At 39.3% G+C, this 18,892-nt stretch overlaps 1 protein-coding gene and 1 pseudogene across 2 annotated transcripts in view; both read left to right on the top strand.

The window, feature by feature from the left end:
- Nucleotides 1-18,892, top strand: part of Aig1 (androgen induced 1) — a 234,759-nt gene that overhangs the window by 67,293 nt on the left and 148,574 nt on the right. For both annotated transcript variants that reach the window (XM_076858181.2, XM_076858182.2), the window contains exon 4: nucleotides 16,319-16,420. In XM_076858181.2, the coding sequence (XP_076714296.1) occupies nucleotides 16,319-16,420 (102 nt within the window). The remainder of the gene's footprint in view (nucleotides 1-16,318; nucleotides 16,421-18,892) is intronic.
- On the top strand, nucleotides 2,648-4,123 carry LOC143401642 (small ribosomal subunit protein uS2 pseudogene; annotated as a pseudogene).

The following is an 18,892-nucleotide window of genomic DNA, read 5'->3' as shown; positions in this document are numbered from 1 at the left end:
CACTGTGCCTGGCAATACATATTTTATTTTATAATGAAAATCAGTAATGGACTTAAACATGACAATCCAGATTTGTAGAGAAGACTAAATTTTTAAAAATCTTAGAATTTTTTCAGAAGATCTTACCAGTCTTTAGAATTTTCACCAGGGAAATTTATTATCTGTGCTACTCTTGATAAATATTGGGCTTGTTTCCGGGTTTTTGCCTGTTATAGGCAACCTTGCCCTGAACATTTCTGTACATGGCTCCTGATTCACATTTGTAAGAGATCATTTAGGGTGACATTTCCCCAACCACCTGCTGTGACAAAATGCCAACTTACCAATGTGTGAGGTCACCTCAGTCTGTAAGATTCCAGCCAGCCTTATCCTGTAGCAAGGACTTGTATTTCTTGCTTACCAGAATTGTCATCATGAATGATTGCCAAATTTTATCAGATTTTTTTCTGCCCTTGTGGAGGTAATAAAATTTTTCTCCTTTTATTTTTATCAGTGTAGTAAGTTACATATGGTTTTCTAATATTAAAGCAGTTTTGCATCCTTGGGATAAAATTCACTTGCTCCTGATACAGTGCATTTTATAAACATTGATGGGTATATGTTTTAAAAGATTTTGTTTAGGATTTTTGCACATGTTTGTGAATGATGATTTCCTTTCTTATCATGTTCCTTTCTATTATTACATCATTATTGTACCAGCCTCATAAAGTGCCATGGGACATAGTCCCTTCTTTTTATCCACTGGAAAAGTTGGGTAAAAGATTGGAATCATCTTTTCTTTGAATGTTTGGTAAAAATGACTATTGTGTCTAGCATACACACTCTGGGAAGATTTTTAACCTCTAATTTGATCTCATAATTATGAGGCTATTTGGATTTTGTATTTCTCCTTGAGTCAGTTTTAATGAGCAGTGTTTTCTGAATAAAAATTTTATTTCATCAGATTGTAAATTAATGTCAAACTTGTTTATAAGTTTTTTTTATGTTTTTGTTCTCAGGTTACCTGTAGGAATTTCCTCCTTCCTAATATTGCTTATTTGTATTTATTTTTCCTCTCTCTCTTCTTTACTTTACCACTCTTGCAGAATTAATCTGTGATCTCCAAAAAATTCGAACTTCTGGGCATTTTTTCATCAATTCTGTCTTCTATGCTTGTTTCTATTTCTTCAGTTTTTTGGCTGCTTTTCAAAAGATGTATTAACCACTTATTAATTTTTGCTGTTTCTTGTTTTCTAATGTAAGTATGAAAACCTGTAAACTTCCTCAGTTAACATACTAATTATATCTGACAAGGTTTGTATTTTCCATGTTTATTGCTAAATGTTTTATGGAGTCCATTATGATTTCACATTTGACTCATATGTTTTAAAGAAAGAATGTTTTTAGATTTCCAAATGTACATGATTTTTTTTTTGTATTAGGAAAATAACTCAGGGCATTTATTCCATCATGAAGCTAGATGGTAATTCCTTGACCCCTTTCCACTCCATGTCTAATATCAAGAATAAGTTCACCTGTGCTTCTTACTGCACATATTCCTTGTATCAACATCTCAATTACAGAAGTCATCTTAACTCTAACAGTTGCATCACATATACCAGGGTTAACCTAAGTGAAAGAGAACTGTTTCCTTTGTACCCATTGAAACCAGTGCACCACCCTGGGTCTTTCTGGAGTGTCTGATTGCCTTTTCATTCCGTGTGCAGTTGATTGTAATCTTTGTAGTTTTCCATTTGAATCACAACTACCTCTGATTTATTCTTTTTTTTAATGTTTATTTTTTAGTTTTAGTGGACACAATATCTTTATTTTATTTTTTTTAATGTGGTGCTGAGAATCAAACCCAGTGCCTCACGTATGCTAGGCGAGCACGCTACCACTTGAGCCACATCCCCAGCCCTGATTTATTCTTTATAGCAGTGGTATATCTTCAAGTTTCTCAGCCCCTGTGTCTGCAGCTTGATGGATGACCACAAAGTGAACTGTCTTTTCCTCCTTTGGGCTTCATTTCTCCACAGTCTACCCTTTCACAGCACCTTACTAACCAGGATGCTTTCTAGGCTGTGCAGTAAACCTTCCAACATCTCTCTTCATCGAAGAAGACTGTTACACCAGAGGCTAGCCTCAGGCAATTTGTCTCCTGGAGAGAAAGAAAACACCAAAACCAAGAAAAAACAGAACTAGAGGAACATGGCATGATTGGCAAGGTGTCAGCCTATAGACCCAAGGACAACACAGGGAATAACCTCTGGGGACTCCATCCACAAATCCAGAGGACTGGTCGTAGGCACCTATCTTAGTCTGTTTTGTATTAACAGAACAAAATATCTGAGTCTGGGAACGTCATAAATAAGAAGGTTATCTAGCTCACAGTTCTGGAAGCTCAACAAGATGGCACTGGCATTTGGTTGGTTTCTGGGAAGGGCCTCATGGCAGCTCACGTCATAGTGGAAAAAGTGGAAAGGGAAAGTAGATGTATGTGGAAGAGAGAGACTAAGGGGAAGTACCAGCTTGCTGTATAACAACCCACCCTCCTGGCAGCCAACCCAGGACTGCAAGAGCTAGGACTCATTTCTATGGGAAGAGCATTAATCATTAATCCCTCTTAAAGGCTCAAACATCTCTCAGCATTGTTTCATTGGGGACCATGCTTCACGTGAGTTTTGGTGGGGATGGACTAGACTCAAACCATAATTACACCTGTCCATACAAGCTGACCTTCTCGGGCAGGTCAGTGTATGGATCCAAGGTGCAAGGCAAACTCAAATATTAGGACCAACAAATATTCTAAATCAGTATTGCTTTTCTATCCTGTGGCTGTGACCTTTCTAGAGATAATGTGTGTCTTGTCAGACAGTCCTTACTGACATGCTTAAGATTCCCCGAGTGTGCTTATTTCTAGCAAGACAAGAAAGGATTCTCCAAAGTTGTCTGCATTCCATGCTGCTGTCATAGGTGTTTGATCCAGAAGAGCAGTTTTACAGTTTTTCCCCATATATCATACTTTTTCTTTTCCTTTTTTTTCTAGAATGATTAATCACATTGATTAGCCACATTTGCTCAATAAAAATTGTTAACATTGCTACTTAATGCAAGCTTTTCCATGGGCCCACAAATTAGCCATGAAATGGTCTCTGGCATTTAATATATTCACTCACCCAATTATTAATCCATTCAAAAATATCTAATAACACCCCCCCACCCCATCCCCACTCCCCAGGAGCAGTCCATTGTTCTTGATTCCGGTTGTAACTTAAAGGGAAACTTTCACAGTGTCTGGAGCCCTTAATATGCTGCAGACAAAGGAGGAGATCCTCAAATTCCTTGCAACAAGAACCCACTTAGGTGGCACTAACCTTGATTTCCAGATGGAACAATATATCTACAAAAGAAAATGTGATGGCATCTGCATCATAAATCTGAAGAGGACCTAGGATTAGCATCTTCTGGATGGCAGCTCATGCCATTATTGCCATCAAAAACCCTACTGATGTCAGTGTCATATCCTCTAGGAATACTGGCCAGTGGGCTGTACTGAAGTTTGCTGCTGCCACTGGAGCCACTCCTTTTGCTGGCTGCTTCACTCCTGGAACCTTCACTAGCCAGATCCAGGCAGCCTTCCGGGAGCCATGTCTTCCGGTGGTTACTGATCCCAGGGCTGAACACCAGCCTCTTATAGAAGCATCTTGTGTCAATCTGTCTACCATGGCTCTGTGTAACACAGACTCTCCCCTGTGCTACGTGGACATTGCCATTCTGAGCAACAACAGGGGAGCTCATTCTGTGGGTCTGATGTGGATGCTGGCCCGAGAAGTTCTGTGTATGCGTGGCACCATTTCCGGTGAACTTCCATGGGAGGTCATGCCTGAGCTCTATTTCTGCGGATATCCTGAAGAGACTGAAAAGGAAGAGCAGGCTGCTGCTGAAAAAGCTGTGACCAGGGAGGAATTTTAGGGTGGATGACTGCTCCAGCTCCTGAGTTCACTGCTGCTCAACCTGAGGTTGCAGACTGTTCTGAAGGTACACAGGTGCCCTCTCTGCCTAGCCATCAGTGCCTACTGAAGGCTGGAATACCCAGCCAGCCACTTAAGACTGGGCTGCAGCTCCCACTGAGTGGTGTTGAGCTGTTGAGCTTTTCTGCAGACATTTATTAAGCATAATGGGAAAATTTACAGAAAATAAACACCAGTTTCAAAAAAAAATTTAAAAAGTATCTAGTACCCACTATGTGCAAAAATTTTTTAAGTGGTTAAAAGCTTCGATCCTGTTGTCCCACAATCTGGCCTCACATTCTGGCTTGACTACATTAACTTTTGGACACTGAAAAGTAATTTAAATTCTCCAAAGTTTCTTCATCTGTAATACCAGAAAAATAATAGTAGCTATTATTGAGGAACTACCTCAAGGTAGTTGTGATTCTCAGGGAGGATTTTCCTTGTGAAGTCCCTGGCCCATATATTTTAGAGACTAAACAAATGTAAGCCAGGTTTAATAAATCACTGAGAAAAGCTACATTTATATGATGTTCTCAAAATGACTAAATTGCATGGATGGAGAACAAATCAACTGTTGCCAGAGGTTAGGGCTGGAGGGGAGCTTGGAACTGTACTGGGGCAGATGGGGAGTTTCCTTGTGGTAATGGCATGCCTCTGTATATTCTTCATGGCCCTGGGTACCCAAATGTATCTGATAAAATCTCACTGTACAGTCAGTTTCTTCCTCCCCTGAAAAAGTGAGTGCATTTAAAAACTAGTGAAATCAGAACATGGTCTGTATAGTTTAGTTAATAGTATTATATCAGTGCCCATTTTTTGGTTTTGAAAATGGACCATAGCTATGTAAGGTGGTGCCACCTTCCTTACATGAATGTGTAGGAAAGCTGGGTAAAGGAAACATAGGAACAGTCTCTATTGTTTTTCAGCTTCTGGTGAGTAGCCTGCTTGAAAATGGAACAGAAAGGAGATAAGGTGGGTTTTTGCAATCACGGAGTTTATATTCCTTGTGAGGAAAAATTAGTGATTAGTAATTATGTAGTCAGTTGTTTCGTCTAATTATACTTGGTGTTATGAAGGAAAAATTTAATGTGCTACTAGAGCATGTGCAAAGAAAAGGGGCCAGCTAGGGCCACACAGGGGAGGTTTCCTGGAGGGTACCACATTGAACTCTCACCTGTATGGTCAAGGTCAGCAGGTGAGTTGGGGGAGACATTGTAGGCAACACATGTGGAGCCTAGAGGGTAAAGGGACCCTCAAGTGGCTTAGATGAGCTAGCAGGTCCTTGTGACAAGAAAATTGTAGAGAGGAAGTCAGCTGCACAATGAAAGTAACAGTTAATGGGGCTTAGATTTTGCAAAAAGAAAAAAAAATTAGACATTGTAAGCTGCAGTTATATACAAAGAAATGGGTACTTGGAAGCTTGTGATGAGTTTGAGCTCAGAGTTACATATAGTCTAGGGAAGGAACAGGAAACAGAATTTGGGGCCATATTACAAAGGATTTTGATTTTATCCTGCAAATAAAGAGCAGCCATTGGAGGTTTTTAGCTGAAAAGTTCTTCAAAGTTAATTCTGAAGCCAAGATAAATCTTAGACAAAGTTAAAAGAAAACTGAAGCCAGTGAGCCTAGCCAAGAGGCTGCTGCAGTAGTCCAGGGAAGGGACGGTATAGCTTGGAATGGGAGCAGAGGAAGTGGATGCTGGGCACAGAGAATCACAGAGGAGCCATTATGAAAGGAGACTCACCAGGCAGTGGGACCTCAGACCCCTCCTAGTAATAGATTCCTCTGAGGTACTCAAAAAGGTGCACTAAGGCGTGTACCTAATACACCCATAACAGCATTATTAGAAATTTTAAAAATTGGAAAGAATGCACACACCATGAGTGAGTGAGTGAGTGCTTAAGTAAGTTATGGTGCACAATCATATGGTGGGGTTCTATGGAGCACCTAAGAAAATAGAATATCTCTATAAACATTTTAGAGTCAAAGTAATTGCAGAAGAATGGGTGTAGTATGACCCAATTTCATACAATAATGTGTGGAACACATTTTACATGCATAGAAAGATATAACCCTCCTTTTTGACAATGATTATCTCTGCAGGCTGGGATTGTAAATTATTTTTATTTTTGGATTTCTTTTACAAGGAATTTTTATTCTTCATGGTTATTTATTGCAAATTTTTTCATGCTTAAAAACATCTGTCTGTTGTACTTCCACATGAACAGCATTGTCTTAGACTGGGATCTCTGTGAACAGGCTCTGAGATGGTGTATCAGTCTGGTTTTTGTTACTATAAACTGAGGCAGGCTCCTTTATAAAGAAAAAAATGTTTATTCTGGCCCATAATTATGGAGGTATAAGGTCCAAGGGCTTTATCTGGTTATGGCTTACTCACTGTGAGAGTCACGAGGTAGCATAGAGTGTCACATGGCAAAAGACAGAGAGTGCGTGTTTACATGTGTCTATGCTCTCCTCTTATAAAGCCCCCAGGACTTGGTTGTGGGGGCTCCACCCTAGTGACTTTATCTAAACCCAACTACTCCTCAGAGGTACCACCTCTAAACATCATAATTGGTTCCAGCTTCTTAATTCTATGAACATAAAATTTATGGATGAAATTCTTGTGTGAATTTGGGTGATGAGAGGGACAAACCATATTCAAACCAGAGCAGATGCAGAATCATGCAGAAGGACGGAACACTAGATGAACCTGTTAGGAGGTAAGGAAGATATCTGGGCAAGTGTGGAGGCTGACCCACACTGCAGTGGTCACACAGGTATTCTGAGGGCTCTAGAGCTGGGCTGGCCCTTCATAGTTGTCCTCAATTGAGGCAACAAGGCTGGGTCTTTGTATCCTTGCATCAGTCCTTGGATTTGGACTGCCCTGGAGGAGGGAACGTGACCTTGGACAAAGCAGTTGCCTAGGGTTGAGGGCAGTTCCCAATGAGGCTTGTAGCAGAACTGCCAGCAATTTATAATCTGAATGGTGAGGGACGGGTCCATCAGCCCCAGAAGGAGGTCCCAGAGAGGTACTGCAGGATCCACTAAAGGAACTTGAAGTTGGAATAAAATTTATTTTCAACTTTGTAGACCTTGCTTAGTTACCACTTTTAGCTTTCATTAATATGAAGATAAAGGAGGAAAACTGATTTTCTCAATGCAGAAAAAAATTCTATGAAATTAAAAGTTTTTTAAGCAAAATTAAAATATCTTAGTAATTAGGAATAGAAAACAATTTCTTAAACCTGACCGAGAGTGCTTTTCCCAGACTTTTCTTTCACTGAAGATAGAGCCCCTCTGCTGGTCAGACCCCCCAAGTTTGTGCCACCACCTTTTATGGCTGTTCTTCATGTGCAGGATAAAAATCAAAATCCCTTTGTAATATGCCCCCAAATTCTGTTTCCTGTTCTTCCCTAGACTATGTGTAACCAGGCCTTCTAGTCTACCTCTTTCCACAGAATGCTGGTTCTGGTATTGGCATCTGCCTCCCAGGCGGTCCCGTCCCAGATCCTGTGTTTTCTACTGTTCTGTTTCCCCCCAGCTTTTTTTTTGGCTCCTAATGATGTGCCTTCCTTTCTTGTGTGTTCAGCAGTACATTTGAGAGTGTATGTGTGGTAATTTATTTAGCACCTAGTGTTTCGCAGCAGGAGGGGTTTTCAGTGTACGCAGTCCACAGTCCTGCAGAAAACTCAACCCCGACTGTCTTCACCAGAGGTCACTTTTCTTTTCCTGCTTCTAACATCACTTTCGGTTTTACCTTTTATATTTTATTTCTTTATTAAATCCTTCCCACTCACTTTTGCCGGCTTCTCGAAAGTGCTATCTTCTCTTCAGGTTTATTTTTTTCTTCTTTGACCTCTTTTCTTCAATGGAGAATTATTTGATCATAAATTATACCTGTATTGGAGTTATTTTTTGGTTTGTATTGTTCCTTTGCATTTTTTGTCACATTTTTCTTTAGGTCTGTGTATGGGGAGTGTCTCTGATACTATTTCTTGTCCTGTGATTGCTCATCCCTCAGTGGGTTTGTTCTTCTTGCTCTAGTGCTTTGTGAAAGGACAGAAGTGGAGACACCTCTGGAACCGAGCAAGGACACTTAATTATTTCCATCTATTTCCCACCAGCATCCTGCTGTGGAGGTGGCTCTTTTCTGCACTCAGCTCATTCCTCTCTCCCTGACTTATGTTGTTATGGTCCTTTTGTATGAATGACGTGTGCTTGGTTTCGTCAGGTGCTTGGTTTCACAGGGATGTGTGTTTAGGTTTGTTTGCACTGATCTGTTTTTGTTCACCTTACCATACCACCCTTGCTCTCACAGAGATGACACGTTGGCCCGTTTCCACACTTTTAAGCTATACAGGGATCAGAGCACCTCCTAGTCTTCCTGCATGTCAAGCCATCATGTTCCCAGCAAGGGTCACTGAATGTCCCCAGGGAGTGCCACCTTTAAGAGCTCTCTGTTCTGCTCACTCAGCCAGGGAGCAGTAGGATCTTGTTTCTTCCTCAGAGAGTCTTCCCCAGTCCTTTTTCAATTTTCTGAGCCCTTGGCAGGCAGCCTTTCTAAAGAGTGATGTTTGGATTATGAGTATTTCTCACATTCATCACTTATATTTCTGTTTCTTATTCATTCTCCTTATTCTTTTTTTTTTTTTTTTTTTGTCTTCCAGCTTGATCTGGAAGTCCAGGGTATTACTGCAGGATGACAGAAGACTTTCACAGAGGAAGAGGGAGTATCTGATAGAGATCTGAGAAGGACTGACGTGTGAAAGTGGCCAGGAAAGGAGGCTTTCTCTTCCTTACACACTGGGGGACAACATGAAGGAGAAATTCTAGGTCAATACAAGAAAATTGAAGGAGTAACGAGACACTTGCTCCTGTGGGAGATGGGGAGTCTGGCCCACAAGGGGAGCAGCAATGTCTCTATTCATTTATCCTACAAATTTGTATCACATACATGCTGTGTGCCAGGCAGTCGGGAATATGCAACTAACAAGATGCATGAGTCCCTGTTCTCTGACAATTCACTTCTCCTAGAGGAGCAAGACAATGAGCAATTGCACAATAATAATAACAGAAATAGCCTCTTTTCTATCAAGGTCTATGATAGGAAATAGCACCACAGTCAAGTGATCTATGAGGGCTCTCCTGCAGAGGTGCTGTTGAAGATAGATCCAGAGGAACAGAGAATCCTGCCACGTGAAATGGGGAATAGCATTCCTGGCATAGGCAGTAGGAAAGGCTATGGCCTTGAAGCAGGAAAGAGCTTAGTAATTTTTAGGAACAGTCAAATTGCCAGTTGGAGTTTAGGGAGCACAAGCTGAGGTTGGAGAGGAAAGCAGGAACCAAACCATATGGGCCCTTGTAGGAGCTGGGTTTTTATTCTCACATGACTTAGTCAGTGGAGATAATTAAGGACCTAACTGTAGATAAATATGGATAAATTATAGCTCTACCAAAAAGGTGGTAACTGAAGGTCGGGGGGAAAAAAAGGAATAACATCAACATGTGCTTTAGAAACTCTTTTCATGGAGATGCTGGTTTTAAGGTAATTTGGGCAAAATGCATAGCATAAAAAATATAACAGAGTCATAATTATAAGGAGTGGAATTCCACATCACATTTCTAGAAAGCAGTTCTAGAATCTTGCTGTATCTGGAACAAAAATCACTGACATTTTAGAGAGTCCTGTGCTTTACTCTGCATTTCTAAATTTGAGAGTGTTGTTGAGGGAGAGAAGCCAGGAGGAGACAACATAGGGACTCAAAATCTCCCCAATATGAAGGTGGCAGGATAAGGTTCACAGCAAAGTGAGACATTCACTGTGCATAAAGGCCATCAGAACAGAGCAGGTCACACAAACACAGCATTCCCATGCTTGTGCTACCTGTTTGGAAAGAGGTGTCGCGATTGGAGGCATCTCTAAAGATGGCCTCAGAGCCACAGCACACATGTGGAAAGAACAAACATGAGAAAGAAGCCCAGAAACAAGGTGACAGCCCTCCACCCCAAATTTGATTGTTTTTCCTATGAGCGTTTGATTATTTGAGTATCAAAATAGCAAAAGGGAAAGGAATTTCATAGAATCATATCTGAATGCTGAAGCTGAAGTTTTTAAAGATATATTTATTTTTCTTCCCTCTCCTTCTCTCTTTGGATGTCTGACATCATGCAACTTGGCCCTTATAAATGAGTGTTTCTCTACAACATCCTTTGCATTTTAATTGGCTTTTCTAAATTAAAGAAAAAAACATAATCAGGAAAGTTTCTTAGAAGTGTGCTAAAGCTGAAGTTTAGGCTTCTGTCAGCTATCATACGAGAAACTGCTTTTAAAAAGAGGCAAACTGTGTGTCCAGAGTTTTTGTTGTTTGGCATTAGTTTCCAATCATTCTAGGGGTGTGGATGGGGGTTGATGTTAGCTGTCACTCAAGTACTTTTTCTTGAAACCTGAAGGACTGGAAAGTAACTGTGTTCCTTCTGTTCTTCGTTCAAATACAGTATTCTGGTCCTGGAAGCCAAGAAAGCAGCAGGTGCGCCATGGGGCATAGCTGGCCATTCATCCTGGCCAGAGAAGCAACTTCTTTACAGTGTCAGAACGTTCCAGTATCACTTAGCCTGTCCACGTGAAACTATTTCTGTTTCATATGCATGCCCTGGTAGTAGAGTTCAAACTTATTTTGGGTTTGCTGATGACCATACTATTAAGAGGATATCAGCGTAGGAAGCCAAGAAACTACCATCTGTTCTGTGTTTATATGTTAAAAAAAAATTGTTTATGAGACCTAACTCAGTTAGCTGTGCCTCCTGTCCTTCTAGTCTCATCCCCAGAAAGGTGACTCACACTTCCTTGGAAATCACTTCACTTTGAATAACCTTTATAATTCCTTCATGATACAGGTTGAAGTATTGGCTGAAATTCCAGGGTTGAGCAGTGACCCCATGGTGCTTTAGGGATGCCATGGAGGGCCACTGGAGGTGAACAGAAAGTAGCTCCCAACAGTGTTGTGCTGGTAAAGAACACCTGGTTCTCCAGGGGAAGCATACCTGATTGATAGCATTTTCCAATTTCCACAGTGAAATATGAAGAACAACTTTGTAGATTCAAACACTTAGATGAGAGCAGGAGATTCAACCTAGTATTAGAGAAACACAGTTATTTTCCTTAGCATGCACAAGGCCCTGGGTCCTTCCCCAGCACCAAAACCAAAAATAAAACAAAAATAGCAGAAAAGAAAACTTTGATAAAATGGAGGAATTCCACAAAAGATGAAGATTACTAAAATCAATTAAGAACAATTAAAAAGCCTCAATAGTCCTATTTCATTAAAGAAAATTACTTCATGATTAAATTTGCCTAGAAGAAAAGTTGTGAGAGATTTACTAGAGATGTCTATCACTTGGATAAGGAAAAAAAAAAATACTGGTTTTGCATAAAGTCCTTCAGAAAAGAGAGAAAACACTTTCAGCTTGCTTTTTGAGGTTAGCAATTTCCTGTTACCAAAATCGGATGAAGACATCATGAGAAAAGAAAATTATAGATCAGTATACTTCATGAATAGAGGATAAAAAATATCCTTAACAAAATAGCAAATCAAATCCAGCAGCATGCATACATAAATTATAATATGTGATGATCAAGGATGAAAGGTTGTCTTAACATTCAGAATAAGTTGATATGATTCTTCATATTAACAGAGTTAGGAAGAAAAATTATATGATCATCTCAAGGTAGGCAATAAAACCATCTGAAAAAATATAGTACTTATGATAAGTGTGTGTGTGTCTGTGTATGTGTGTGTATAGATGTATCTCCCAAGTAAATTGACAACAGAAGAGGTCTTCTCAACTTGATAAGAGGTACCAAAGAAGACTATGCAACTAATACCAAACTTCAATGTTGAAAGACTGAATAGTTTCCCTACACTAGGGAAGAAGGCAAGGATGCTCATTCTAGATCACTCTATCCAACATTGTGTCAAAGATCTTAGGTAGCACAATTAAAAGGGAAAGAAAGTAAAAGACATACAAATTGTAAGAAATGAAGGAAAACTGTTCTAATTTGCTTATTATGTAGAAATGAAAATCCAAAATAGCTATTAGAACTACCAAGTGAATTTAGCCAAAGTAAAGAAACAATGACAATATTCAAAAACATGCTGTATTTTTATAGACTAGCAACAAAGAATGTCAAAAATGTAATATGTTGTACAATAACCTCACAAAACATACAATACTTAGGGATGGATTCCACAATATATGTGAATATCTGTACACTGAAAACTACAAACCTTGCTGAGAGAAATTAAAAGGAGACCTCAGTAAATGGAGAAGTAAATTGTGTGCATGGGTTGGAAGACTCCATGTGAAGACGTCAGTTCTCAAACAGTCACAGTGAGAATTCTAGCAGGATATTTGTAGAAACTAACAAGCTGAGATTCTGAAAGTTAAATGGAACTTTGGAACTGCAGAGGACTTAAAACAGTCAAAACAATTGTGGAAAGAAGAACAGAGTGGGAGCCTGTGTGAGCAGGATTGTAACATGGCTCCAGGATTCTGCCCTGCTCTGCTGCAAGGGCAGTATAATCTCCTGGCTTTGTGTGGAGGAGGGGACTGAACAGGATGGAATTTTGTTCTCATAAGTGGGTGATGTTATATAGCAGAGGTGAAGGGATTTCCACCAATGGCTCTGCAGGGCTGCATGGCTTCATGGTTAGGTGTGAATACCCGGATTAAACATGAAACTTTGGTGCTTAGCCTTAAGCACCAAACAGACATGTCTTAACCCCCTTTCAGATCAAGGTAAACACACATTTATTACAAAGTCCACCCTGGGTTCATAACCAGAGGAGGAGGCACCGTGAGTCATACTTGTGTGTGTTTGGGGAGGGAATTCCAGTGTCATGGTTACCTGGGTGTGGCCTAGAAGGGAGGAATGTAGTCTCTGGGTAGAGAGGACTCCAGACCTGGGATCTCCTCATTCCATGGGAAGGCAGGAGGCACAAGGTGGCTGGAAGGGCCTCACTAAGCAACATATCTCAAACTTTTATGTGCACATGGATGACCTCAGGATCTTATTACAATTTAGGATCAGAACCTAACAGAGTGAGAACTGGTCTTCTGCATATAGGAACAAACTCTCAGGTGACATGGGTGCTGTTGATCCATACTGTGAAGAGCCAGGCTATAAAGCCTGGGTCCAAGTCTAAGGATAGAACCGCTATGGAACCTAGTAGAACACCCTGGCATTAAGGCATGAAATCAACCCTGATGGATTGATTTCACTCAGATTTGCCAAATCTATACAACAAGAAGAGAGTAAAAATAGGAAGGACAATCATTAGTTGAATGTCCACTGTGTTTCAATAGAAGGTGATTGATGTATGTCATTGGCAACTGCTCCTTCCTAAGTAGCAGCTTAGAAACACTGCTCAGTCACTGAAAGGTGTTCTTCCTGATTTTATAGCATCCTCATTTCAGACCTTCTGTCTATGAGAGTTACCCAGTTCACAGCACTGGGAAATTCCCAGAATCCTCTTTCTAAATCCACTTTTTAAAATATCTTGATAGCTCTGGACAGTATGCTGTTGGTTCCTCTACAAAACCATCCCATTAACCTCAGTTGTAGTATCTTGATCCTTGACAGTCTTTCTTTAAATATCTTACTGGCTTTCTAGCACATTATCCACAGTAGTGCTCCAGATCACTTTCAGTCTGTGCTCAGCATATTTCCAACTGGCAGCAAAAGTGCTTCATCTCACTTTAAAGAGGAAAGAGTACTTGGTCCTAATCCCTTTCTTCTGGGTATTGCTTGTGGGTAATTCCCTAACTTTCTCTCTCCTTTGACTCTGATCTTAGCCAACTCTCCTGTTTTTTAAAATTGTGCCTACTTTACTTTATCCCCTGCTAAAGGCCTCTTTCCCCTTGCCTACTGTGACTGGGATCCCTGACCCCACTGACACCACCTTGATCTCTGTTAATCCAGACTTCACCAAAGTATTCAGACCACCAACTGCAAGGTCATTCAAAGAAAGAAATTTACATGCTTTACAATTAATTGTCACATGCCTCTGTGTGTGTGTACGTGTGTGTGTGTGTGTGTGTGTGTGTGTGTGTAGTTCCTTAATAAATCCTTTCTTCATAAAATAGAAATAAACTGAGTGCACAGTAGATTCTGTCTACATTAGCATCCAAATTAGTGGGATTAAAATCATTGAAGTTATAGTGAGGTTCCATTCCATTTATGATATGTGAATCCTTACACACAAACAAATGTTACTAAAGTGAAAAGAAAAACCTTAATTTCTCTATTTGTTGAAAGGAAAAAATACAATAATTTGTGTTCCAGCCTGCTATAAGGAGATTATGCTGAGAGGTAATGTGATAAACACTTGGTAACTATCAAATATGTACCTTACGAATGCAGTCAGCATGGATACTCAGTATATATGAAATCTGAAGTAAATAATTCTAAATTATGGATAATTCAAAACTATTCATTGTACTTGAAAAGTTAAGCAAAAATAGATTTTTTCTTTTTTAAAAAAATTTGTGCATTTATAAACTACAGTGAAAAAAAGCAAGATAGGGATCCAATCTGGTATTAAAGCAATGTAATTAATATACAGTTGCCTGTTTTTAAAAACATTTTTAATTTCTTTTAATTAGTTATACATGATAGTATAATGCATTTATGCATTTTGATATATATTATACCCCCTAGATGGAGTATAATTTCTCCTTTTTCTGATTGTACATGTTGTAGAAACACATTGGTCATGCAGTCATACACACACACACACACACACACACACACACACACACACAAAGTAATAATGTCTGTTTTATTCTACTATTCTTTCTATCCCACTTCCCCTCCCCTCTTCTCCCTTCTCTCTTCTCTATCTAATCTAAGGTAACTCTGTTCTTCCCTGGTGCATTCACATAGTAGAAAAAATATTAGGCCTTTGGTTTTGTGGGATTGGCTTATTTCGCTTAGCATGATATTCTCCAACTCTATCAATTTAGTGACAAATGCCATAATTTCATTCTTCTTTAAAGCTGAGTAATATTCCATTGAATATATATACCATATTCTCTCTATCCATTCATCTATTGAAGGATACTTAGGTTGGTACTATTGCCTATTGAATTAATTATCATCCATTATATTTTATAAAACAATGAATGTTCCACTTAAATGTGAAAGGTGATTTTTTGTGTGTCCTGGCTAAGACTACCCATATCATAACTCACAGTGGGAAAACTTTGGGACTCATTCTGAGTGCTAGTCTGAGCATCAGGTGTAACAAAGTGTTTTATTAAAAATGGCACTGTAATATTTATTGTTTGTATTAATAAAATGTGAGAGCATTAATAACTAGAAAATGAAATAAAAACTTTGGTTTAATATTCATGCTGCATTATTTTTATTTTGAAGTATCTTTTTTATTTTGAGAACATTATATAGACACTGTGATGCTTCTAGACCATCTCCCTTTTCCTATTTTTTACTCTATTTTTGACATTTAAAAAAGCACGTACTTTTTCTTTTAAATTCTATGCTGAAGGTTAAGACCATGGGCCACTTATTTCTTTATCTGAATTTTTTTTCTCACTATTAGTTCAAAGAATAGTAAAGACATAAATCTAGTATTCTCCTCTCTTTCAATGATTATGTTGCTAATGGGCCAAAACAAACTTCTGAAACGCAGATGAACTTAGTTATTCCAAGAGAACCCGGAATCTTCCTTTACCCTCTACATACCCTGCTTTTCAGCACAGCTAAAGCCCTTGCTGAGGCTGTATAAATTAATACATTTGCTGGAAATGTGACTTTGGGACATTTTATAAGCAGCGGTTTCAGTGCTGTTAGTGGTGGAATGGAAACTTGAGAAGGTGAAGATTAATTTAAACCACATGATGGGTTCAAGGAGAAGGGATGAAGGCTACAGCTTCTTGAATGTGTGCTAGCTCTGTAAAGTGGGGAATGGGATCCGAGAAAACCACCAGTGAACTTTTAAACCCTCTTGAGAGGAATCATACCAGCTCAGTGAGCCCTGAAATGGTGCTGCTCCTGACGACAGGCCTCTTTCCTCTCCCTCTTGCTCTGCCTGAGAGAACACAGTTGGGAGTCCTAAGAGAGAGGAGGTACCCCAACTGTCACCACTAACTGACCCATCTTTACAGCAGGAGCTGGTTTATTCTCTGACTTTTAGCATCAGTTTCAAATTCTGTTGGGTTCTTTTAACAACAGATAACCAACAGATTGTATGTTGTAGACAGTTAATGAACTCAAAATAAAAGATTTCCTTTTCCTTTTCCAGTTCGTCGTATCGGTGTTCTGGACCATCTATGCCTGTGACAGAGAGATGATATACCCGAAGTTGCTTGATAATTTTATCCCAGGGTGGTTGAATCACGGAATGGTGAGTAGATTAAGGCAACTGGCTTCCTTTGACGGAACAGAATCTATTCTAGAACTATATTCTGTCTTAGACTTTCCAAGGCATTGACCTAAATATCCATCAGATTTCAGAAAATAATAATGAGAGATTATCATTAGAGAAGAATACCACATGTAAATTTAAAAATGTTCTAAAATGGAATTGAGTCATTGTCTAGACTATGTAGTAGATTGATTTCCACCTACACAATCGTCAGTCCTCTGCTCCAACTCCACCTCACAACCCAGGGATTGTGCTGGAAGCAACTGTTGTGCATGGACAGTTGCCCCCAGAAGAACAGCAAGACTATTATTTCCCTGGGAGAATCGTTGTCGGCCCCTGGAGGTGTCCAGGCAGGAGCTTGTTTGCTTCATCAAGTCCTGCCCTTCCTGGCGTGTTGGCACAGGGCTGTTTCTTTCTGTGCATCTTTCTGATGCTCTAGCTGTGGTGTTTTACTGGTTTCCAGTAGATTACTTTGAAATGTTTGCACACCACTTTACAAAATTTGAGGACATATTTTCTGCAGAGATATTTTGTGTCATCTTCCTTTTCTGCTTCTGGAATGGAGTACTGTTGGGTTATTAGCTATGAAACATGTATTTTAGTTACAGCAATTTTTTAGAATAGGTCCCAGGGAGTTCCTCTTGAAAAGGGCAACCCATCACAGAAATTACAGGGGAATGAAGAGCTAGAAATCATGAGTCCTAGATCTAAAATAACTGTTTCCCTTCTGCCTCCAATTTCAGTACTTTTTAAGAAAAGTGGTGAGTACTGACAAACACTAGCGTACTGATGGCCCTGGAGCCAACCTTTCTTAGGCCAGCCCATTGAAAGTGGCACATGTCAGGGAACTGAAATTTTCTTTGCGATCAATTGGAGCCACACTGTTGACAGATTACCTTGGTATCTGAGCTAATTTCAAACAACATAAGCTGCTCTTATGGGTTCAAGTTAACCACCTAAGGGGCCCAATAGTGTTACTCTGCCTCTTTTCAAAATTTTACTCTTCTCAGAGGTGAAAAGCCTTTCCATAGCTCTGTGCTTTTGCATCCTTCCCCAGGTGCCCCTCTTATTATTCCCTGGTACACTCTAGCTCATCTAGCTGCCATCGTTACAGATTTCCTTAGTAAGTCTTGCTAACTCTCCTTGCAAAGTTTGCTGTTCTGTTATTTGTGCTTGCATTCCACTTCCCTGTCTCTGATATGCACATCTGCACCCCCATAAAATATCAAGCTCCTAGTATAAAGCAACAGCCTTTGAATTCTCAGCACTGTGCCCAGGGGGTTGGCATATGGTGGGATCAATACATACGTACTAGACCATCGAATGAATTCAGTGTAACCAGTTTCTATAAGTCTTTGCTTATCAATACCAATATGTACAATCTTTGGAGTCTCTTCTGTCACCCCTTATTTCACGGTGGTTGCACCATTTAGTGTTCAAACTGACACTGTGAACACAGAATTATTATCTCATTTACAAATAAAAACACTGAGGCTCAAAGAAGCTATATAATTTGTCCCAAAACAATAAGCTTAGAGTGGTAGAAATGGGGTCTGAGCCAAGGCCTGTCTGGCCTGGAGTGTGTGTTCCTTCTACTAGTTTATATTTTGTCTCAAAAAGCAAAATATTAATTGATTCTTAGAAATTATTACTTCATGTAGCTTTTACAACTGTACCTCAAGAAAATACAGGAGAAACACTTCTGGGATATTTTGAAGCTTGTTTTCAAAGCAGCATAGTTCAGCTTTCTAAGATAAACCACTTGACATTTTCTTTGCTTTTCTTCATGTTCCAATTCACGGTTCCAGAATTAATGAAAAAAAAAAGTTGCACAGGGTGAAAGAGGTATTTTTTTGTTGTTGTTGTTGTTCTTTTTAGTTACACATGACAGTATAATTCATTTTGATATAATTACACAAACATAGAATGTATCTTATTCTAATTATGACCCCATTTTTGTGGATATACATGATGGTAGGACACACTATGGTGTATTCATATATGTACATAGTAAAATTATTTCAGATTCATTCCACTGTCTTTTCTTTTCCTATCCCCTGTCTCTTCCCTTCATTCCCCTTTGTCTAATCTACTGAATATCTGTTAATTCCCCCTCACCCTTTATTGTAGGTTACTTTTCACTTAGTAAAAAAATTGCACCTTGGTTTCTTGAGACTGGCTTATTTCACTTAGCATGATAGTCTCCAGATCTATCCATTTACTAGCAAATACCATAAAGGCATTCTTCTTTATGGCTGAGTAATATTCTATTGTGTTTCTGTACAACATTTTCTTTATCCATTCCTCTGTTGAAGGGCACCTAGGATGGTTCCATAGCTTAGTTATTGTGAATTGAACTGCTATAAACATTGATGTGGCTGTATCACTATGGTATACTGATTTAAAATCCTTTGTGTGTGTATATCTATATATACACACAAAGTAGTAGGA

Source organism: Callospermophilus lateralis, chromosome 6, assembly GCF_048772815.1.
Source record: "Callospermophilus lateralis isolate mCalLat2 chromosome 6, mCalLat2.hap1, whole genome shotgun sequence".
Taxonomy (NCBI): domain Eukaryota; kingdom Metazoa; phylum Chordata; class Mammalia; order Rodentia; family Sciuridae; genus Callospermophilus; species Callospermophilus lateralis.
The sequence above is the reverse complement of the archived record's forward strand: the minus strand, read 5'-3'. Positions and strand labels throughout refer to the sequence as shown.